The sequence below is a fragment of the Calonectris borealis genome, chromosome 3 (genome assembly GCF_964195595.1).
Source record: "Calonectris borealis chromosome 3, bCalBor7.hap1.2, whole genome shotgun sequence".
Lineage (NCBI taxonomy): Eukaryota > Metazoa > Chordata > Aves > Procellariiformes > Procellariidae > Calonectris > Calonectris borealis.
Genome location: NC_134314.1, coordinates 101,101,962 through 101,126,674, shown reverse-complemented (window position 1 = coordinate 101,126,674; position 24,713 = coordinate 101,101,962). Strand labels below are relative to the sequence as shown.

At 36.5% G+C, this 24,713-nt stretch overlaps 1 protein-coding gene across 2 annotated transcripts in view; it reads left to right on the top strand.

Annotated features, from left to right (window-relative positions):
- The window catches only part of MTA3 (metastasis associated 1 family member 3), a 148,326-nt gene that overhangs the window by 21,458 nt on the left and 102,155 nt on the right, over positions 1–24,713 (top strand). For both annotated transcript variants that reach the window (XM_075146936.1, XM_075146937.1), the window contains exons 4-6: positions 1,687–1,813; positions 15,313–15,376; positions 16,555–16,672. In XM_075146936.1, coding sequence (XP_075003037.1) covers positions 1,687–1,813; positions 15,313–15,376; positions 16,555–16,672 — 309 coding nt within the window. The remainder of the gene's footprint in view (positions 1–1,686; positions 1,814–15,312; positions 15,377–16,554; positions 16,673–24,713) is intronic.

Sequence of the window (24,713 nt, the reverse complement as noted above, 5' to 3'; positions counted from 1 at the left end):
TTTTTTCTTTAATTACTTGCTTAAGTAAAAAAATGCTTTGCCTTTGCACAGATTTTTTTAAGCTTTTTTATTGTTAGTATTATAGATGCCAGAATAATTCTGACCTGAGTTGTGGTCTGACTTGAACCTGTGTCAGGTGAGGCTGTGGGGTGTCAGGCGAGACTTGGGGGGGGTGTCTTGTTTTCATTTTTGTTTTTTTTATTCTATCTCCCCGCAAAACATGCCAAAACAAGGAAGCTGTCTGGTGGGGTCTACAGCAAAATAGACTTAAAGTGTATGGAATTGGGTTTGAAGAAGTTATATCAGAATGTACTGTTTTATCACTTCCGTGGAAAGAACTATTCGAAGTGGAATGAGCTACATGCAGGCATGATTAAAAAAAAAAAAATAAAATGAAGTGTTGCATTTGGAGCGAACTGTGGTTGCCAGGAGGATACAGGCAGGCTTCATTTTGAGATAGTGTCTGTAGGTTGTTTGTAAAAATGGCTATTGTTGGAAGAACGGACGAGGTGATCTGTTGTAGGGAGTTATGTGAAATACTATCTAATGCTGAGGTTTTGTTTTTTAATTTCTGAGACATATTTTATAAAGTACACTGGGTTTTGCAGCTGATGGATAATTTAGCAGGTAGAAAATTGCCTAATCTTAGAGAAGTTATTAAAGTGTTTGTATTTTTGCATACAGTATTCACGGAGACTTTTTGTCCTTTCTGGGAAGCTAGAGGAAGTATAGATTCCAGTTCCACATGTTCCAAGAATCCACTAGGAAGGCAGATTTCAGCCATAAAGATCCCAGGGTAGCCATTTTGGAGAGCCTGTCATCTTGTGATATGTTAGCAACCACTGTGAACATTGCTCTTTAACTCTGTATGTGACACTTTCTAGTATCTGCTTCTATTTCTTTCTTTATGTTCCCAGTTTGCAGTTGGTTTAAATCTTTAAAAGGGAATGATTTCCTTGGTTTTATCACATACAAGATAATACTAGAGAACTTCAGATTAGAGTAACTATAAAAGATAGTTTTCAACTGAAAACATCCTTCAAAAAGAATTATATAATTTACAATTTGCTGTTATAGAAGCTATCTTCTAGATTAAATAGTGCTGTCTTCCTTAAAATAGAAATAATTTTAAATCTTATTTCAATATGAAAATAAACTCTATTTGTTGTATCTAATGAGGTTAACATAATGGAAGCCAGTAGGCTTTTTCAGTTTTCTTAGACTGCTATTTGGTAGTCTTAGACTGCATTTGTGTTTTAGTAAATTTCTGTTCATAGACTTTTCCCCAGGACTTCTGTAGAAGTTCTAGTAATACCAATATCAGCAACAGAAAATCTAAACCAGAACTGGTCAGCAAGCAAGAGGCACCCCCAGAGAAAAAACAGATGAAAGAAGATGAAAAAAGAATGAGTAATGTTGTCAGGATTGTTCTTACACCTGTGTGAAAGACATCAACGCGTAGTAGAGTGGGAGAGGAGCATGATTTTTTAAAGAGTTTAAGTAGAAGGTATAGAATTCAAAATACTTAATATTCTGTCAAGTTACATAAACTGTAGTCTTGTTAAACTCACCTTTTCTTTGAAATACTAAGGGAGGTTGCTAAGGGGTGGGGGTGTGCCAGGTGAAATGGCTGCAACGGTGTTATGCAACAGAGCTAATTTCGACCTACGCTCTGCTTCTCTGCAGAAGAAGTTGAAGAAGAGTCTGAAACTACAATTGAGGTTGACTTGACTGATAAACAGAAACATCAGCTGAAGCACAGAGAGCTCTTCCTTTCTCGCCAGTATGAGTCCCTTCCGGCGACGCATATCAGGTAAGAAAAAGTAAATATCATTTATCTGTGTATTCTGTTGAGGTGAATTGCCTGCCAGTAGCCCACCTGCTTGAACACTTCAGCCTTTATCTTGCAAAAGGATGTGATGGATCACAGCTGAGTTGTGTCAGGTTGTCCCATGAGCTGCTTTGGAACCGCCTTTGGTTTTTCCTTCTGTTACTTCATGTCTGAGCCTTGGAAGGGACAAGAGTCTCAGAGCTCTGGCTTGCCAATTAGAACATCAGTTGATAATGTGGTATAAGGTCAGTCTGTTCCTACTTTGGAAGAGTTGTTTTATTAATTCTTCTGCTGGCCAGAGGAACTTTGACTGTTTTGTCTGCCCAGGGAAACCACAGATGGTTTTGGAAAGGAGGCAGTGACTCAGTGGTCAGATCTGCAATTTAGGGCTGCATGCATTTAAAAATAAAATTAGCCCAACTTATTTCAGTAAATGTGAAGAAGTAGTCGTGATTGAGTTTGGCTAAATGTTGCAAAAGCATTTCAAGTATTGTTTTAAATTGCCCTAATGCTAATGTAGGAAGAGGCTTGCTAAAGCTCAAAAAGGGTTTGTTGATTTCTTTCTGTAAATGATGTAAGTGCTCATGTCATCTCCTATTTAGCAGTCAAGCAAATTCTTTTTTGAGGGGGAATGATGTACCTAGAAATGGAAAAGGAAGAGCACAGTGACAGAGGGGAGCGTAGTAAGTGTAAAACAAGGGCTCTTACATTGCATTCTGAAAGAATTTTCATTTTCTCATTACATCCAGCTCCCCTCAGCCATTTCAGACCATAAATGACTAGAAGCTACCCAAAAAAAAAAAAGAAAAAGTGTATATGCTCCAATAGGAGAAACACTTTGTATGTGCATATATATTTTCTCTCATTGGCAAACGTGTGGCTTATCTTTCTCACTGCCAACATAAAATCTGGAAGTTGGAAATTTTTGTATTAATTTCCTGTGCTTGATTCAGCTACTTGTTCTCTGACTTTGCGAAAGTAATTTAACTGTCAAATCTCTGCTTCTCCAACTATAGCATAGAGATAATAATCCTGCGCAGTTTCTTTCACTTACTTTGACAGTTAGATATCGAAGTAAGGTGTTCGCTTCGTAGAGAGAAGATTGCATAGAAGAAGTAAATGTCTTCTCACCTCACAACTCAAGGAGCAAATACAATAGAGGTTCTCCAGTACACACGTCACAAAGAAGCCAGAAAAACACATGAATTCATAGTACATGCAGCACTGCACAGCAGGCGAATGCAGAGTTATGACTTGCATCTCCTTTTCAGAACAGATGAATGCTGTAGGGCTATACTGTCATGTGTTACTAAGACCTTTACCAGACGAATTCTGGAACAAGCTTTATGTAGTCTAATGACGTTTTAACAATCTTAACTCTATTTTAAAAAGAAACAAGAAGGAAAACACACTGCAAAATATTCCTTATTTAGCTTTTTAACTTATTAATGTTCAGATTCTGTGATTCTCAGTAGTTTTCATAACTTTTAATAATTAGCTTTTGCTGTAAAAGAGGATAGAAATGTTGTGAAGGTGGTACTCCGCCAACTTTCTCCCATCAGTACTCCAGAATATCCAAGGATAGCGATTCCACAGCCTCTCTGGGTGTCTGTTTCAGTATTTAACCACTGTCGTGGTGAAAATGTTGAGATATAATTTGTTTTGTTATAAATATTGGGATTTTTTGTTTCCCCTTTACATTAGGTGTCAGTATGCCATTTTAGTAGCTTTAGGAAGTGGTATAAGTTTTGGCGCCAAAAAAAAAGCCAGATTTAGAAAAGAATTAGAAGGCGAGTAGCGTAGTAGTAATTAAACATGGCAATGCTGCCTTGTGGACACAGTGTTCCTGCAGTGGAACGTATTTAAGAAGGTGTAATTGCCTAGCTCAGTGCAGCACTATTCTGGAGTGCTGGCATGTGGTACAGTGCAAGCTGATGTACTAGTTTGGGTCTCAAAGACAAGGCTTGTTACTTTAGTGCCTACTTGTGTCCTGGTTTTGGCTGGGATGGAGTTGATTTTCTTCCTATTAACTGGTATAGTGCTGTGTTTTGGATGTAGTGTGAGAATAATGTTGATGACACGCTGATGTTTTGGTTGTTGCTAGGTAGTGTTTACGCTAGTCAAGGACTTTTCATCTTCCCATGCCCTGCCAGATGTGCAGGGGGCTGGGAGGGAGCGTGGCTAGGACGGCTGGCCCAGCTGGCCAATAGACTGTTCCATACCATATGACGTCATGCTCAGCATATAAGGCTGGGTGAAGAAGGAGGGGGGGCGTTCGGAGTGATGGCGTGTGTCTTCCCAAGTAACCGTTACGCGTGATGGAGCCCTGCTTTCCTGCAGATGGCTGAACACCTGCCTGCCGATGGGAAGTAGTGAATGAATTCCTTGTTTTGCTTTGCTTGCGTGCGCGGCTTTTGCTTTCCCTATTAAACTGTCTTTATCTCAACCCCCGAGTTTTGTCACTTTTACCCTTCTGATTCTCTCCCCCATCCCACCTGGCGGGGGGGTGAGCGAGCGGCTGCATGGTGCTCAGTGGACGGCTGGGGTTAAACCACGACAACTTGTCAAGTTACAAGTGAAACTATTCCCTCTCCTATCTGCTCAAATGTGTAAGGATGGTAGCACCCCTCCAGTGAATTATCTCCTTCCTTCCTAATCCCTGCATGTTACAGATGCAGTTTTGCCAGGCATCATAATCCTCAGATGTCCTTGTAACAGAGATACACTGTCAGTCAGACTCACTGAGCGCTCTCCTTCGTTAGCGTCACACAATAAATGCACCCAGAATTCATGCAGATGGCTCCTGTAAGCAATGCTGCTCCCAGAGAGGGGCTGAGTGGAGCTGAAGTGCTGTGTACTTCAACTTGGGTTTTCAGAGTTTTGAGCATTACCAAATACAGCATTTTGGAAAGGCATGAGAAGGCACGGGGGAAAAAAATATTGAAAGTTGTCACAAAGGTGAAATTGTTTGCCGGTGTTGTAAAATTCATCATAAAACTTAGCACGTAGTGAAATGGATCCTTTGTTCAAAAATCTGCAAATGGTTATCTTGTTGGAGAGATGCACTGGGTTATCTGACTTGGGCTTTAAATTTATTTTTCATTCTTAAGATCTTAAGAGTTTATAGGTGATAAACACATTTAGATTGCTGTAAAAGATTGCATTAACTTCTAAGATCATTTGTAATTGCTTTGAAATTTAATACACAACTCATATGAGTTGTGTAGAAGAATTTATTTATCCATCAAGGTTCATCTTGCTATTTCATTATCTTTGCTTAGTTCTTGTTTGCTAATAACTGTGTTTCAGTCTTGGGGTTGTGGGGTTTTTTTTATTTATTGTTATTTTAAGTGTTTGGAAAACATACATAAGCCAAACATTCTCAGATGTCGTAATAAAATCATGTGTGAATTTTTTGGGCTGCTCTCTACTGCAATAACACACGTGCCGCTTAAATAAAAAAAAAAAAAGGAACACATTTATGCAAAGTAAAAAGAGGCTTGTATACAGACTATTTGACTAAAATCAAAACAGCTTGAGAGTGGAGAAAAGTTTCAAAGAGTGGGGCCTTTTGTGAAGGGGAAAGAGGATTTCAAATATATAATAGGTGTTTGGTTGCTATCATGTTGGTGATTTAGTTGGTTGATACAGTTGTGTGGGTTTTTGTTAAAAAAGTACTACTGTGTCAAAATTCTTTGTTAGTTACAGCAGGCTGACAAATGCTCATCTTGAGTAAACAAAAAGCAAAATTGCTAAGTTACTTCTGTTCAACAATCTTTCTGGTACGTTTGAGTTTGAATACAAGTTTTTAAGAGCCCTTCCCTGGGACCAAAGAAGAGCGGTTATGTCATGACCCCTTTAGTTGCTCTTTTACCTGATTCAGACCACACAATTTTGTGTAGTGACTGCTGACGTGATCCCAACCATTTGTGCTTGAATTAAATTGCATATTTCAGCGAGATATCCATGCGTGGTTGAAAAATTTCCAAGTGATGGATAATTTACCATATTCTTGGTAGTTTTATCAGTTGCTAATTATGTGTATTTGTACCACTCTACTCTTCTATAAGTGCAGAGATTCTGGTCACATAGTATTTTTTTAATACTTTTTTTTTCTGCTGGAGACTGTGTTTTCACTGAGTACTTTCTGCTTTTCTTGGACACAATTTCAAGATGCTGAAATTCTTGCTGAGCTTGATTTCTGGACTCAACATGGCTGTGTACGACACCTGTGCATTATGTGCATATTTGTCATGGAGATTATTCAAATAATTGTAATAAACCTACACCCTAATCTTTAACGGGGAGTATTTATTTAATCTGTCATTGGATGAACAAAGTGGGTTTTGTATTTCTTAGAGGATTATATTTGTTGCTTGGCATAAGCAGCAAATTCAAGCTTTCTATATACCTATGGCCTTAATTCAGAAAAACTTTCTGAACTGTGATTCTGAAATCTTCAGTTCTTTCTAATTTATGAATCCTTCTCATACATACTGTCATGGTTTAACCCCAGCCAGCAACTAAGCACCACACAGCCGCTCGCTCACTCCCCTGCCATGGGTTTTATTAAAAAAAAAAACCAAAACAAAACCCAAAGCTATCTTAAGATGCTCTTGGCTTGGTTTGTTACTTCCATTCCCACACAGAAAGGACTTCATGAGCCTTTTAAAGATTGTGATTGCATAAGAACATTTTATTAAAAGCTGATTAATGTGATTGGGGAGAAGTTGAATATTTTTGCAGAAGGCGTGTGCATGTGTGACATTAAAAGGCTTCCAAATAGTCTGATAATGGCAAGAGTTCTTTAATTTTTATCAAGAAAATTGGAGCCTCTGCATATTTTTGCATGTAAGCGTACAAAAATGTGTACTTAAACTTCTAAAGTATCAAGCTATAAGAATCTTGGTTTCCCTCAGTTCTGGAATTTTTCCCTTTATTAGTTTAATACATTTTTACTCTCTTTTTTTTTCCTATATCTTTTAACATCATTCTGATCAGTAATGTAGGTCCAGAACACAGTGTCTTATTTTTTTAGAGTTTGGTGTTTTTTGGTTTTGTCTGTTTGTTTGGTGGGGTTTTTTTTTGTTTGTTTTTTGTTAAATTATCTCCTAGCTCCTGAGTAGACTAAACTTTGGTTCGTGCCACTTTGTAGACATATCAGAAAAAGTAGCATAAGTATGTGCAGTTTATAAAAACATGTAGTGCTTACAAACTGCCTATAAGAGTGTAATGCTTTTTTAGATGCATAATAAATGACTCAGTTTTATCATACAGCTTTCTTTATGCTGTGCTTTCTTCATTATCTCATCAGGACTCACTAATAGTGCTACTTCAAACAACTAAGGTATAGAGAAACACTTTTGTCTGAATGTGGGATTCCTTCATTTAAAACACACCGAATGGTTTGAAGCTCAAGTCAGATAGGGCAGGTCATTTTATAGAAGAAAATGTTGTGACTTTTTAAGGCATGGCACCTTAGGATTGAGTTGTATTACCTCAGGATTTCTAGTTTTGGCATTCTTGGCTAACTAGAAGTTTCTGGCATACGGGGGGTGTGCGTGTTGTGTATGCATTTATATACCTCGTGTGTGTGTGCATATATATGAGATACAAATTTTAGCTAGTTTTTAGAAGCTTACTTTGAACTTTATAAGCCCGATTTATTTTCTGGCATAAATCAGACTGGATAAAGAGTGAATCTGCTTTGCATAGGCATGTGCTTACCTGATGATTTGGATTGTTAAGAAAGGAATTCTTCCTTTCTGGATTGAGTTTATTTAGAGCAAAGGGACTTTTGAAGCATGTCTGATTTTTTTTTTTTTTTTTTGTGTGGTCTCTTTTTCTTTTCCAACAGAATTCAGAGAATTCTTACACAAATTAAGATGAAAATTTAATCTAGGCCAGAATCTTGTTTTCAGATGTGGTCAATAGCCAGTACTAGTAACAGTATAAGAAAAAGTGTATTTATCAGTGGAAGGTTGTCACTTAAATACCTGAAAATCAGTATATATTTCCCTGTAGTGACATAATTACAAAGTAGGAGTCTTTCATATGGTGCAAAACTTTAAGTTCAGTTGCATGGAGCGATGTGCATTGCTTCTGAGCTTGGCGACCTTGTAACGTCACACTGAAAAATCATTCCTAACCATCCTCCTGTGTTTTTGTTCAATACATGTGCATTGCTGCTGCTGTGCTAAAAGGTAACAAATTTTTTACTTCATAGCATGAATTAATCCCTAGAGGAAAAATATCAATGCTTTGAGTTTCCTACAATAGTTTATAGAAAGTATTTATATGGTTATGCTTATTTTGAGATATTAAACCATGTAGTTTTACTGTGCCCAGACCAAGAAAACATTTACCTCTCTCCGTGGTACTCAGTGCATTGTTCCTTCTACTCAGTGTTTTCTTGCAGACCCTTCTCAGCTGCAGAACACAAGATTCAGTCAGCAATGTAAACTGGAACAATATTAGTGTAAATCCGGTTTTAAGTGATGATGTGTTAATGCTTGTTTCAAATGTGTGTATGTTCATAGATCCATACATTTACCTCTTAAAATTTTCTACAACTGTTAAGGTAAGATCTTCTGGTAGAGTTGTTGAATGCTTTGGCTCTTCAGCTAACAATGTAGTAGTTTAAACATATAAACTGTGGAAGTTGTTACTGAATGCAAAGTCTCCTTTAATTTTGTCTTTTGTAAATTTGTTTCACATTGGGAATGCTTTATCCTGTTTAGATTGTGACTAGACAACAGTGGTGAGAACTATATAGAAGTTGGAACCTTAAGAATATGCAAAAAAAATTGAACATTATCTACAAATTACTTTTAAATCCATGTCAGTTGTGCATGATTGCTCCAAGAGACTGCCTTTAAATCTTACCAACTTGGAGTGCTCAAAATCAGCACTCCAACTCTAATTAAGATTAAACTCTGAATTTTTTGACTAAAAGCCACATGCAGCATAAAAAGCCTGGGCCATCCATATGATCTATGTATATGTTTAGATGCCAGGCATTTACTGGTTCATTTAGATGTACATAAACCTTTTGCTGTGCATTCTGGTTTTAATTGTATTTGATCGAGAGTGTGTTAATCAGGTAATACCAAGTTTATTAGTCTCTCTTTTGGCCACAGATACACAATCTTGTACTGTTTTGGAGGTTGGTATCCTTCTGTTGGAGACACAGATCCCAGTAATATTCACCTATCAAATGTTTTTTGTTTGGTTGGGTTTCTTTCTCATGTTTGAATCAGCTCTGTAAATGAGCAGAGTTAAACTCAGGCCAATTAAGTATGAATCAATACAGTGCAGATCTTTCTTCTGTCAATTCTAGATATTGATTGAATATTTTAAAAGTCAAACTCTAGTTAGGGATCTGTTGCAGATTAAAATCACTATGATGATGCTTTTATTTTCTTGTTTTTAGTGTTGTGCAATAGCTTGCTTTCCAGCTGTAAGTATCTTTGTAATCTGGAGAACTTGAAATTTGCTATAAAGACTTGGGTACATGTCTGTTAGCATCATTCTGTGCCCCTTAAACTGTGCTTAAAAGTAAAATACACAAGTACTCTTAGTATTGGCTTCCCATCACTGGGGAATCAATTTCATATAATTAGCAGAAGCTCTTCGGACTCCACACTTCCTAGTCTGTGGTTTGGTGATCATCATTGCAATTTAGACTGCTTGTGAGGGATCAAGACTTGGCTCAAAGTGGTTGTTTTGATTGGAAATCTTCAAAACACTTTCCCATTTAAGACAGTTTAGGAAAAACCTTTTTTGTTTAAGGTAGCGCTCTCCTCCTCTACTCAATATTTGTACCTTTTTTCCCCTTCTTTCCCTTTATGCTGAAAATGGGAAAGGTTACTCTTGAGTTCTACTGCTGCACAAAACCTTTCTACCCCTCTTCATTATGCACCTTCTTTTTAATTTAATCTCTGGTTGTCATTGAAGTAACAGCATATGTTAAAATCAAATCAGATTTTCCTCACAAGCATAATATTTCCTAATATTCTCTCCTGTTATTTTATTCTCAGGCTGTCTAGCTAGTGACTCACACTTCTGTGTTCCAAATCTCTACTGAGACCAACATTTCTTGATGAAGATCAGCAAGAGACAATTGGTTTATCTGTACAAAATTGCCCAACCTAATTCTGTCATATTCAGGAGAGCAATTAATAATTGTTAATAGCAGAATTTCAGAGTCTGTGGTGTCATGTCTGCATATATTGTTTTCTTTCTTCAACTTGTATCTGAATGACCAGTGCGTATCAAGTTTCATTGAGTTGGTGGGAACCCAGAGCAATGAGTTCTGAGAGTTCTTACACTGCATCAGTCTCACCTAGGCTGCATCTGCGTTACAACAGGGAAATTACGTGGCACGATACCATACCCATGAGGTTGCCTTTTCCACTCCTATGGTTTGTCCTGGTTAACAGGCACTAACTTTTGTTTCTTTTATAATTTCTTTCTGTAATTTTTGTTTGCATATCTCCTGTCCCAAGAAATCCTTATTAAAATAAGATTTGTATCTCATGGGCTGTCTTACTCATCTGGTGAAAACATGAAGAAATAGCCTGCAAGAATAGCAGAACAAGAATTGTAGAACTTTCTGCTGGTTTAAAATTAGGGGCTGTGCAGAAACAAACAAGGACTTTAAAAGATCAAAACAGTTGCTGTTGATTTCAGTTCATTTTGGTAGTTTTAAAAGATCAGTGTTTGCATGAGTTTTTTAAATTTTTATTTAAATTTAAATACATAAAACTGTATTTTTAATGACTTTAAGAAAAAACTTTTTAAAGGGCAATTACCCAGACAGTGCAAACAAGAAGTCTGATTTCCTTCCCCCCCAGATAGGCATTAAGTGTATTTTCTGGAGAATTTGGTGTTTTGCTCCAGGTAGTTTAACCAGGCTATATTGAAATCTTTTCATAACATTGTCTTCTATAATAGTCTTGGTACCACTTTTTTCCGTACTGCTTAAATTCTTGAGCTGGTTGTCGTCGTCTTATGTATTCATCATAACAGGTTAGTAAGGGAAGTCTTGTTGTAACTCTCCATTCTAAATATTGATCGTTGTCATGGTCTTGTCTGAATTATGTTCCCGCATTCCCTGAATGAATGTTTTTCATTCCTCCATTAGGTCTCACTCAAACGTGGTGCTTCTTTGTCTTTAGTTTTCAAGGCCTATTAGGTCCTATCTCTGCTTACTCTCTTTGAAATCTCTCCTTCAGGACTCACATACTAACTGACATCTCCTATAGAGTGTTAATTTTCATTACCTCCTTATTGAATTGTCCAAGAGGGTCTTATCTATGAGTGTCTCACAAAGCTGCCGTTTATTTTCTAGTTCCTTCTCTTTATTCTCCTTTTCTTTGTTCCACAGTAACAAAAAAACCGAACAGAAAAATAGCTCCCCAAAATGGAGGGTGTGTGTGTGTGAAATCCTTATGTTCACTGCACTGAGACTTCTACCTGTCATGATGACTAGTATGTCTTGCCATTTCCTTATAATCCTCATGAGCATTTCTGTGTTTTGCTGTTCCGGTTGTAAATGGTTAGCATTTTGGTTTTGGCACTATATGGTCCTGACTTTCTGCTAGAGCTGTTAAAGAAATCCTTTTCTACAAAATCATTAAGGCATTTTTCCCAAAGTAGTATTTTAGAGTATTTTTGTGGAAAGTGTTTGAGTCTTATTTCTATATTGCAATAGAAGGACTTCACTGAAGTATGGAAGTAGGTTGTAGGTGTGGAAAAATAGGTCGTTAGGCATCCCTTAGCTGATGGGTGTAGATGATCAGATATTGTCAACCTACTGGTGGAGTCACCCGAAAGATAGAAAAAAGCAGACAAGAGCTTCTAACGAATGGGTGCGAAGAAAGGTGTAACATGTGAGAACAGCTTTCACATGGTTAATGCTTTAAAGAAAAAAGTTGTAGCTCTGGTTCCTAGGACAGGGGAAGCAATTGAATCCTGAGTGGTTTATATGATAGAGGTTGGTAATATCATGAGCATATATATAGGGAAGCTTTGTTGTCTCCTTTTACTGCAAGATCTCTAAATTACTTTTTATTGCTGACTGACTTAATACTATAACAAGTTTTGTTGGTATTGTTGTCGGCTCAATGGAAGAACTTTTTATTTGTGACCAGTTTAAATACAAAGTACATCTAAGAGCAGAAAGGATTCTGAAGGGACAATTTCATCTCATACGAGTTAAATTGTAAGTGGAGACATAAAAGCTAACTTATTTTTTTGTTTGCGGTTATTTGTACATTGCTGAGGTATCTGAAACTTTCCCTCAACATTCATACATGATAAATTTGCCCAATTCTGTAGGAAGTAAAACTAATTTTTCTGAATATTTTTAATTTGAGAAAAAGGTCAAAACCAGATATGTAATCTTAACATCACTGAGCCCTTCTGATGCTGTTTACTAGTAATTCACCCTGTTGATATCAGTTAAGTTAAGAATGCTGCTTGGTGGAGGAATCTAGCTTAAATCAGAGAATCAGAGTCAGGTAAGAGGAAGAAGGTTTCATATCTGAAATTCCATTTCACGAAAGCTGGGTAATTCTTTGTAATTTTTACCTTAGTTTGGTTAGTTTTTGTGACACGTTTCAGGCAGGAGACTCCACCGATAGAACAATGAAACTATGGCATTATACTCTACCAGTCTAAATAATACTCAAAACTTTCAGAAATCCTAGTGTATAATCTTAGCAAAGTATGGTTTTATTTCGGTGTGTAATTGATCTTACAATCTGGTAAATGCAGTGTATATTTTCTTTCACTTTCCTTGTCTCTGTAGGTAGCTAGCTCCCCTTTTTTTTCCTCTCTCTAGGTTAGAATAGTCAGATTTTATCCTGTAATACTGATTCTTTATTTGATACAGCTTCTTCTGTCCCAATTATCTGAAATTGTTTAAAAACATTATTGAACGAAGTTCCAGAACACTGAGGAGAAGAATATTACATTTAAATCCAGAGAAGCTCTGGGTTTTTAGATACATGCCTTAGAGAAAGATCTCCAAGTCTTGTTGTAATGTGGTTTAAACCACATTAACTTTCTCTCCAGCGCATTTTGACTATTAGTATTGGAAGAAAGGGTGAAGAGTGCAATGGTGGGTGGAGAACATTTAGGGACATACCACTGCAAATCTGTATTCACTTAAGTTATTTCCTAGGCATTCATGATTGAGAGATGCCAGAGACAATATAATGAGCTAGATGCTTGGTTCAACCCACTAGACCATTTACAACAGGCTGAGAGGTTTTTCCTCTGATGGAAAAAAAAAAAGAGAGAAAGAGGAGATATATAAATGGTAGGCTTTTGTGTGTTTGGTAAAGATTCTAAATAATTTGTAATAAGGATTTCAGGTTTTTAGAGTATAGAAACTGGTAACTGTAATACAGATAATTTTTTCTAATTTTGACTCTATGTAATTTACCTGTTTTCAAATGCTTTTTTTCATTTTAGCTTGTTATCTACTACTATACGTCTAGTATTGTCTTTTTTGAGACTCTAGTCCATGTATGTGAGATTGCATATATGCATATAAAATGTTACTTGGGTATGTGACTCCAGCCATTAGATGGTTAAAATGCTGTGCAAAGAAATGTGATGTCAAAGAGACATTCACTCACTTAGAAGATGTGCCGGGGGGTTTAATCTTACCTCTTAATGAAGTAAAATGAAATTTTTAAAATGGCCAGCAATAAGGTATAAGGTCAGTCAATAAAATACTCTTGCAGTCGCAGTGACACTGAAAGAATGCCTCTGCAATAATTGGAGTTAAATAAGGGTAGGCTGTAGTGGAGAGGGAGCATACTAGAGGTATACGGAACAGAAGCAAACTGGAAAGGTAGACCCCTGTTTAGCCTTTTACACTTAAAAAAACCCCAAAGTCTGTTCAAATAAAGTTGACAAACTGACTTCATGGTACAAAATATAATTAATTTTTAGAAGTGAATATTCTGGAATTATCAAGGCCAAAAGCTTCAAAAAACCGTCAAAGACATGGTCGAATATAGAGAAGGTTTCCTAGTTCTCGACTGCAGGAGTCTTTTCCTCTGCTGTTTTGTATTGTGCTCAGGTTTTTCTTGCTCATCTTCCCACCATTTCTCTTTGTTGGTGTGGTTCTCCTGACAAATACGGAGATTAAGAGAAATTCAGGAGGTTATATACTTAATGAGTGGTTTAACCCCATCTCCTATGATGTGCAGTGGTAATGAATAAGACATCAGCTGGGTATGTTCGCTTAATGATCAGCCATTAACAATTGGCATTTAATGCTTATGGTTGAGCTTAACAGTCAACATTCATTGAAACATGAGCTTTTTACAGTAAGTTCTTTGGTGTTATCTTAAAATCAAGGAGGTCTCTGCAGACAATTATCTTTTCTGTATTTGTGTGCTGGTCTGTTCCGTGGGAGAAGATGGGAGAAGGGTGTTCTGGGCAGAGGTACTATAGCCATATGTATAAGGTCACTGGAACCTCCTGGAAAATACTGACTGAACTGATAGAAATTGAATAAAACTTAGGTGCATGAAATACAAGGTAAGGTATTTAAGGGGTAATATGTAATATATATAGTATATGATATATTATTATTAAATGGTAGTTCAGTTAAAAATGATAGCATAAAAATGCCAGTTGCCTGCAAGATGATTCAGCACACTTAACATTTTTCATCCATATCTATGAGTGTTTCTTTAAAATACCATTTGTTAAACATAATTCCGCAGACTATTTGCAGAGAAATTGGAGGTAGAGGAATTTGAGGCCAAAGGAATGTTGGGGGGGCGAGAAGGGGATGAGAGAGAGGGGAAGAGAAAGCAGTGGGGGTAGTGCGTCAAACTCCCATTGCATTATCTCCATGTGTTATATATGGGCAGATCTGTACCACTACTGAATAATGGGAAGCTTTCTACTGGCAGCCGGCAGAAAAGTGTGGTTGTTAGCATTTTAATGTGGCCATAGAAGAAATGAATAGAATTCCATGATTAATTATTAGAAATAATTCCATTCAAAAAAGAAAAGTACTTTACTTTCACAGGCCATTGGTAAAACCTTGTATTGTTTCTAGTTTGGGTTATTTGGTTTCAAATTAGGCACTGAACTTACTGGAGGTGAGTCACTTGGAGGTGATGTTTCATTCATCCAGGCCTTTATATTAATTCTATGTGTATTATTGTTTGCCATACTACCTGTTGTTCCTTTATTGCTTTTCTATTTCTGAAACCGTTTTCCAGTTCTACAGAAATCTTATGTATTTGAGTGCCTGGGTCAGTACAGCCATTCATTTTGTTGCTTTGATGTTAATTTTTGTATCTTAAAAGTATAGCAAAGTGCATTTTACTATATTTTTAATGTAAAAGTTTAAAGTATGTCTGGATTGTTCTGTTGCAAATAACTTTCTGATTTAATAAAAATTTGACCTTTTTACAAAGTGACAGTTCTCCCTTATGTTTGTGTAGGGGAAAATGCAGTGTTGCACTTCTGAATGAGACAGAATCTGTGCTGTCATATCTGGAGAAAGAGGTAATATGTGACTTCTATTTGGGTAAATATTGGGATGGGTTTATGGTTTTTTACGGCTGTATTTTTAATAAATGGGCAAACAAAACTTTGAAAGTTTTTTCTTGAATGATAAGTTAGAAAAATTATGTTGTTGAAAACACTTTTAAAAATGTTACTGGATAAAAACTTAATTGACCCTCTTAATTAATGGTTTTATTATGAATATGGTTGTATTTAGAAAATAATTAATTTGAAGTAATTCATATGGTGTCTTACAAAAGGAAACTATACAGACTTTTTCCTGTGGCGCATAGTTAACAGGGAATTCACATTTTTTTTTCCTTATTTTTTCCTTTTTTCAATTTCTTTTTTTTTCTTAGAGGCATTCTAGAAAGAAGAATCATCTATAGTCAGTGGACAGAGGGAGCAAGAGAGGCGCCTGTAGAAGGCAACTTAGAATAGGAGTTTAATTTTAAGGGCTCTGAAGTACTGTATGGAAAATGTCTCCTCACCTTTCATTTCCTGTGGAAGGAACTTAAGGTGCTTAGCCTTACCAGAGGGGAAGAAAATTCCCCAAGAATTTGAAAGATAATTTTATTGCAAAATACCTTTCAAAATAAACATATTTTTCTTTGGGGTGTCTTAATATAACATCAGGCAGACTGGTTTTTAGCTGAAATTAGCATGTCTTTATTTTAAAATTTCTACACCAAAATCACTGATAATCGGTAAAAATATTTCTGAAACCAGGACCTGCCCGATACTTCAGGTGACTGTGCCAGATATGCCAATACTGTTTTTGTGTAACCCCCTTTTAGACACTGACAGTGTTTTATACTTTTTGAGACTATGATGCAAAGGCAGTATGGTAGAGGTATTTAGGGGAGGAAACATGTTAAATTCAGAAAGCAATTAACATTAATTCTTTTCAAATCCATTGATACATTTTTGTGTATGAATCTTTTCATTATTGCTCTGTTCTGAAATAACTCTTAGCAATGAGAGAAGCTTCAGCTAGCCATTTAAAAGTACTCGTGAAACATTTGCATTATTTAAAATAAGGATTAACGTACCAAACCTGTGCTCTGTAAAAGTGCGTGAAGGGAGTTACTTTAATATTTCCAGGCGGAAGGTGATACAGATTTGCAAACTTAATTTTGAAAATCATTATGCTGTTGCAAATGTGTCTTCTTTTTTAGGATACTTTTTTTTATTCATTGGTGTATGATCCATCACTGAAAACGCTTTTAGCAGACAAGGGAGAAATCAGAGTGGGGCCTAGATATCAAGCAGATGTGCCAGACATGCTTGCAGAAGGTAAATATATGATCTTTGATTAGGCAAAAAAAAAAAATCCTCATCTTGCATTATTATATGCTGACTTTCTGAACTAAACTAATCAGCATAGAGGCAGAGAAAGTAAAATAGTAGGTCTTAGAAGATTGACAAATACCAGTAGATATTATGAAGAAAGAAAGAAAGGATACTTGAATAGCTGTTGAGAAGACATTGTCCGTTTCAAGCTTGTGTGTAACACAATTTAGGCATTCAGTGTTTGTTTATTTAATAGTACGGTCCAGTTAGTTCTTTGATATAGGCCTCGTGGAAAGAAGATGTAGAGGACCAGCCCATTTTGTAGAATAATAACATGGTAACAAAATAAGTGAAAAATGTATTCTTTCCCTTTTAAAACAGGCTCTGCATAGATAATGTCTTTTTGTCGTTTTATTTTAATATACTGGCTTTCATCCAAGCATTTTGTCTGCTTTGTAGCAGGACTGAAACAAATGTTTCAAGCGTTGGCATATCTTTAAAATCAGTGGTATTTTTAAAATTTTATTTCATTTATTTATAATCTAGCACAACTACCTGTGCCTTAGTCTTTTGCTACATAGGAACTTTATTCTTTTAAACAAAATTTCAAGTACAATATTTATTTAGTATTTGGGTGTTATTTAAGAGGCATGAGCAGCTGTGTCTTGTTATGTTTGCAATTATATTTACTTAGTAAATTTTAAAATGAGCTGGTTTTGTCAGTGAAATGTGCACTCTACATTGAGTGCTAACAAAAGAAAAAGTTTCTTGAGAAGTATCTAGACATAGATACTGTTTTCAAGAATCTTGGTATTTATTCCTTAATAAGAAAGGATTATGTGACAGGAATATTACTTGCACTAAGTCAAAGGAGTTCTGAATGCCGTAGCTCACCTCCATTACTATTCTGACTTCTCTTTAATAACCAGAAATAAACTGTAGGAAGTCTTTTCCAGATTTGTTTATAAGGCGAACAGACTTGTTTCAGAACAAGTTTATGACTGGAATATGATACGCTGCTATGCTTGCTGTAAAATGTGCCTGTCATAGGGAAAGAAATAATTATGTAGACATTCATATGCCTAAGAGGAAAGCTTCCCAGAGGACTAAGAGAAAATGACTGTCTCAATGTGTGTATCAAGTAGCCAGGAAGTATTGATGTGCTTCTGAAGTAGGTGGTTGAATTATTGGGTTTTCAGGATGAGGTGGGGTTGTCTGGCAGGCAGGAAGTCTTTTCCTTCTGAATTCTGCTACTTAAATTACTAAAGGCAGAGCCTAATTATGGAATAGTGAATATTGCATATATAGTAAATGTTTTTCCCATGGAAATTTTACTTTAATTTTTTTCTAAGATTAAATTCCGTATTTATTAAAAGTTAAGTTACTAAATTCTTCTGGAGCTTAACTTTCTGAGTTAAATCCTTGATTCAATTAAATGAGTAGAAGATCTTTCTCTTACATCATGAAGGCAGAATTTCACTTGTTTTACTGTTTTGTTTTCCTCACTCCCCATTAATCCCCAAAATGTGATAAGTGATGCAGTCTTCTTGCTGTCCTTAGTAGGCAATAATAGTCCATCAGTTATTAAGGTTCAGAAATACCAAGTTGCCCACAAAGCAAAGATCTGGTGGTATACAGAGAACTTCTTTGGCAGTGTAGTTGGATTAATCTGTGCTTATTTTCAGTGGCTGGTGGAAAAAAGTTTGGTTTTAGGAGGATAAAAATATTTGAATTATTGTAGTTTTGACTGATTGTTATCTAAATGTTTCCGTAGCCGTCTGACCTCCAAGGAAAAGAAAAAGATGATTCAGCTATTACTGTATCTTTATGTAAGCCGACAGCCTGAAAGTTAATCCATTCACTGTCAAGCCTTTTTATTCACTAAAACAAATCTACACAATGTTTAAAATTAATAGAATAAAATAGATATGCTTGGAAAATAAGGGATTCTGTGAAGATTTCTGAATCTTGAAATAAATTTTTCAGCCTGTATTTTTAAAAGTGGCTAATGATCTGTATGTCCAAATTATTATGCCTTAATGTATGACTCTTTAAAACTAAAAGCCTAGAGCAATCACCTTAAATAAAAAGAAAGAATTTAGACAACTTCGAGTCAGTCAGGGATCACTTGAGAAAAATGAGGTTTTATGTCATCTAATAATAGTATTATATAATAAAATAGAAAGCATTGCTAACTTTATTCACATGTAAAATTTGTCATGCCAATTTTAATGTAAAGCAAGTATACCTTTTTGAAGGTTGGTAGGCATATTTTATGTTTACAGGAAAACCCCCAAAGCCATTTAAAAAAAAAAAAATTAGAAAAATCGAAGATTCGCACACCATCAGTTATTTTCTTTTAAAAGTTACTGGTATATAAATCCAATTCAAATGACTTAAAACATGCCAGTTCAGATTAGCTTTCAGAAGACCAGTCACAAAGTGGCTGAAAAATGAAAAAGTTCTTTGAACTGTGAAAGTCTTCCACATCTTCTGTAAGCATTAAATTATTTTGATATAAACACACTGATGTATTCTAGTAGATTAAAAATCGAAATTGCTTGCATTTTTCTCAGTACTGTGATAATTTATGTTCTGTCTGAATGGACTACTGTCTTTAGTGTTTATTGGAGAACTATATGCTTTTTTTTTTGTGGGAATAGATTCCGCCCTCCCCCCCCCCGCCTTGCATTGATGTTACCATTTTTCTGTCCTTAAATAAAACACTCCAAAACGTGGTGCTTAGGCTAAACTTTGGATAATGCAGCATACCTTCTCCTCCCCACCCCACCCCATGGGTGAATTGGATAACTTTATATTTCTCTTTAATTTTTGAAATGGAAAGAATGTTTTCTTTTTAAAAGACTAAACGGTTTATTAAAATCAAGATACATGATAAAGTATTACAGATCCAACTGTTTTTCCACTTTGAGATACAGTAAATCATAAATCCTTTATGCAGTTACAGTAAACAAATACAAACGAAGTTTAAATCCAGTTGAAAATGCCTAAGCCTTGTTTATCTATGCTGCTTTTGTTTGTCGTGGTTTAGCTAAATTGCTTAGATTACACATTTAGTGAAGACTATAACTTCGGAGAAAGACCAGACCAGATTTCTTTTAGCAGTCTCTTACGACTTCTGTTATGAGCATCTTTGAGAGTAAAACTATGATCAAAGTTGTCAGATTCGAATGATATTATGGTTATGTGAAACCCTTCCTTCTCCCCCCAGTGCCAAATGCTCCAGTCTTTCTAGACTCTAGTTCGAAGATTTTGAGAGTCTTTTTAGTTGCTCTTATTACAGTGGAGAACAGGAGAGTATATTCTACAGCATTGACTCAAATTCTGGCTAGTATGATAGTAAAGAAGGTCCTTTCTCTGCTTTAACAACACATTTCTCCAGTGGCTTATTCTGTGAATATAGCAGTTGTTTATTTTCAAATCTGTTTCCAATGTGTGGTAACATTCTGCTCCTCTGTACAAAGCAAGAATAAAAAGGTTTATCTCGGAGAACCAAAGCATACATTTGGACAATGAGTATCTTGTTTCAAGCATCCCTACTCTGCAGTCTAGGAGCAAGGTACCTGATTCTCTGCACGTGATGGCCAGAAGCTGCTGTCTGGTGCATCCAGCTACTGTATTTGATCAGCAAGTTAAAAAACATGTGACTACTAAGTTCAAAAAATTAGTTCAAATAAAGTTCAAATAAGTTCAAAATAAAACAAAAAAACCAAACAAACAACAAAAAAACCCTGCACAGTTTTGCTTTGGGCAAGTCATTATCATCATCATTATTTGGTTAAAAGGCATACTTTTATAAATTGTTCTGAATATGATCAAATTGCTATCACCTTTAACTAACAGATTTTATTTATTCCTGTTTTGTGTAGAGGGAAATACAAGTATGAGGAAGGTCAGGGAAATTGCTCCAAGGCAAATCAATTTAGATACTTTGTAGACTTCAGTGGAACACTGATCCTTCCCTGTCTCACAAGTTGATCTATTTAAAACCAAATGTTTTCAAATCCTGGCATTTCAACCAGTATTTCTCAGCAGTGGAACAACTGATGCAGTGACAAGTTGTTACATGGTTGGCTAGAAAGCAGAGAATGAGAGAGGGAAAAGTACCAGCATAAGTGTTAGAGAGATAGTTCATGAAGTAGGATAATGCTCAAGAATGTTTTTTTTCTCTACAGGATTTCTTTTAATGCATTAAAAAAAATGTTCTCTCATGTGCCTGCACTAGTCTTTCTGCCTCATGCATGCTATCGTAGGTCTAATTGTAGTTGTCACACAGTAAAATACATGACAGCTTAGCTAAACAAATACAGTCAAAGTGTTATTGTAGATAGGGAAGCCAAGTGTTTAAAATAACCTCATTGGCCAAATCAGTAATTTCGTAAGTAATGGCTTACTTTTATTTATTCATAGGGTTGTGAATCAGGTGGAAAGACTGGGACAAAGCCAACAGAGTTCAATAATTGTTCCCCTGTCTGTCAAAGCTCGATTAAAACTTCTGAAGCAAAGGATATTTTCTAAATAAACCTGACAAAGAACTTTATCGTGACTGTGATCTGGTCACGATACCTAAGTCTAGTGAAACTATTTGGAGTAATTCTCTGACTAAAAAAAAAAACAAACAAAAAAATACTAAGTTGTGTTTTCAAGAAAACTAATAAAATTTGGAATAACTATTTCCTATGATTTTAAAGAAAATTAGAGCCTAAGTGTAATTTATTGAAATAAATTTTCTGATGTTACATTTACTTTGTCAAGCAATAATGAATGAACCTTTTGTGTACCAGGATTTGGTAGAACAGTGCTTTGTTAGACAATGTAGAACATTTGAATATTGAAATAGGTGTTTTTGAGAAGACTTGGCCCACCATGGTTGTTCTTAATGAACCATGCTGAATCAAACTGTCAGCTGTTTATCCGTGCAGACGATAGTGTCTCTTGTGGTTTCTTAGTTTTCTTAAAACTTGTTTAAAGCCTATTAGAAATCCAGTAGGCTGTCACCTTGAGCTTCCTTACATATCTCTATGATCTCTTTGCAGAACTTCAGTAAGTAGCGAGGTGTGATTTTTCTTTATAAAAGGCAAACTGACCTATCTCTAGTATATCTTTGTTGCAGTTTCTACTAATTTGGCTAATAAAGCTGTGAGCCTTAGCAGTGCTTAGTTGCCCACGTTTTTCCTTTAGCCCATATACCCTCCTTCACACCCTAGGTAACACAAATGGATTTGAGTTCACATGTCACTATTAGTGGCTATTGTATCCTTGAGTTCCTGTAGAAGTCTTGAGAGCATCCTTGTCCAAACTAAATAACTTGTTAATGTTCATATTGTATAATTGTTTTGTAACCTCTCCTACAGATGCTTCATTTTGAGGTAGGTCTTCTTTTAGGTCTCTCATGAAGCATGTGAACCTCTCCAGTTTTGTCCAGTCATCACAAGTGCAGAGAATTAATTTGATTTCTCTGCTAACAGTTAACTTGAATTTCTCTTTTTTGCTCCCTTTTTAAACAGATCACATTGCCAAGGTCTTAGACCCTTACGTAGTTTATAGACTTTTTGACTCTATTGATTATCTGAGAAAACTTCAGTCATTTGAATGCCCTCTGAAATTTGGACAATGTTGTAGCAAATAGGAGGATGAAAGAAGAGTGACAAGACTAAAAAAATTAGACCATAATTAACCCTACATCTGGTAGTGTCTCAATCACAAGGATAGTTTTCTTCTTATGTGGCTTGAGATTGGACTTCAATTTTGTTCTAGATGAAGGGAGAACTATAGCATATGAAGGTAACTCTTATTCATATATTTTGTAAGTGTATGAGATTTATTGGGGGACAAAGGGGCTGAGGGGAGCAGCTCTGTGGGAAAGGCCCTGGGGTGCTGGCAGACAGCAAGGGGATGTAAGCCAGCAGTGTACGCTGGCAGTGAAGGGGGCCAAACAGCATTCTGGACTGTGTCACCTGGCACATAGCCAGTAGATCAAGGAAAGTGATCATCCCCTTTTACTGAGCACTCATTAAATCACATCTAGCTACTGCGGTTTGGGTCCCCCAATGTGGGAAAGTTACTAATAAACTGAAGTAAGTTCAGTGGAGGCCATCACACTTCTTGGGACTAGAGCACTTGCCCGGCAAGGACAAGCTGAGGGAATTGAGGTTGTTCAACCTGGAGAAGAGATGGCTTCAAGGGGGGGACCAACAGCAGCCCCCCCAGTGACTGCAGGGAGATTGTTGAGACGACAGACAGGTTCTTGACAGTGGTGCATAGTGGAAGGATGAGATAAAAGAGACATAACTTGAAATGAGATGTTCAGAATGGCCATGAGCAGAAATTTTTTCCCATGAGGATGGTCAGGTTGTGGAGCAAGTACCCAGGGAAGTTGTGTCATCTCTGTCCTTAGGGGTTTTCAAGACCCAAGTGGGTAAAGCTCTGGTCTGACCTCACAGCTGAGCCTGCTTTGAGGAGGAGGTTGAGCTAGAGATCTCCTGAGATCCCTTCCAACTGGAACTGATTCTACTATGGTGCTCCAGCTTAACAACCTACTGATGAGATTCAGCCCACAGTGTTCTGCCTTTTATCCTGGGGCAGTGCTTCTTTATCTGTAGAGAAAGAGTTGGGACTGGAAGTTTACCTCTTACTAAACAAGCATGTGAGTGGACAGTCATTTAATCAAAACACCTGTGCTTCAAAAATGATCATAGGCCGCATCTTTTTCTGTGCTTACCTACAGTCGTTGTTCATTAAGAGAAGCTGCAAGAGAAGCCTCGAACTGCTAGTCACCTTCCCTCCAGTGATGATGTTGGGTAATAGATAACTTCTTTGTATGTGTTCAGTCATTGCCATTAGCATGCTGAGTTTCAGCTGACTTTTCCATAAAGGCTTGAGACAATATGTTAAGCTTTTAGCAAATCTCAGTCTAAAAATAAAAGGAACACCCAAAGATTAGGAAGTGCAAACACTAATGTTAAGCTAACAGCATTAATACCTACCAGTCTTCAGTGTAATTAGATTATAATACTGCAACGTAAGAAAAAGTATAACATGCATAGTATGATTCAGTTAACAGAGCAAGTACTAACCTTTAAAAATTTTGTTTCTCTCTTATGAAACATGGGGTAATTTCTGAGATTTAGCACAAAACCACCAGCTAGAGAGTAGATTGTAGAGGGAGTTAACCTCTGAACTTTATCTACCCATCTTAAGTTGTTCAGGTGGTTGAAGGGTGTCTTTGGGCACACAAAGATTCCCAACCTATGTTAACCTGGGCAGCATCACAGTGGCAGCTGTTAGCAGCTATCAGTGTGGACACACTTATCTGAACAGTGGAAGGTGCCTGGGAAGAACGTTTTACTGCTAATTAGAGTCACTGTTATGGGGATGTCTGTGTACTGCTGCATGGAATTTTTCTCATGCTAATGGTTCCCTCCCAGCTGCAGTCCTGTTCCTAGTCCAGTGCTGCTTATCTGATGTATCTAGGTTTAAAAGGAGAGCACTGTGTTCTGGGGAGTTCTTTATGGAGCAGGAATCTGACACAGTTAGGTACTCTCTGTCCATTTAAAGCAGTACAAAGAGTTTGGAGTTGGTAGGGAAGAGGAGTACCCTCTTACTAAGACAGAGAGAGGAAGAGGAATTAGAGCCTCTGAAATGGAGGAAGAAGTAGCCTGTAGGAAAGGCATTCTGTTCAAAGCTTTTTTTTTCCTTTTTAATAAATAAAATTATAAACTATATTCACAGTATCTGTGTAAAAACCCAGAGTCCCTCTTTACTTGTGAAAATATCCAGAGAGCGCCTAGAAATAGCACTTGCTATGCAGTCGGTTCCATTTCTTGAAGGCAAGGCATTTTAGAATTAATGGAGGTCAAGTAGCTGAGCACTTAATAGGAAGAAGGGGAGCGGTTGGGGAAATTTAAGCTGTAAATTTTGGGTGATGTTCAGATGTCCTGGTTTCAGCTGGGATAGAGTTAAATTTCTTCCTAGTGCTGTGTTTTGGATTTAGTATGAGAAGAATGTTGATAACACACTGATG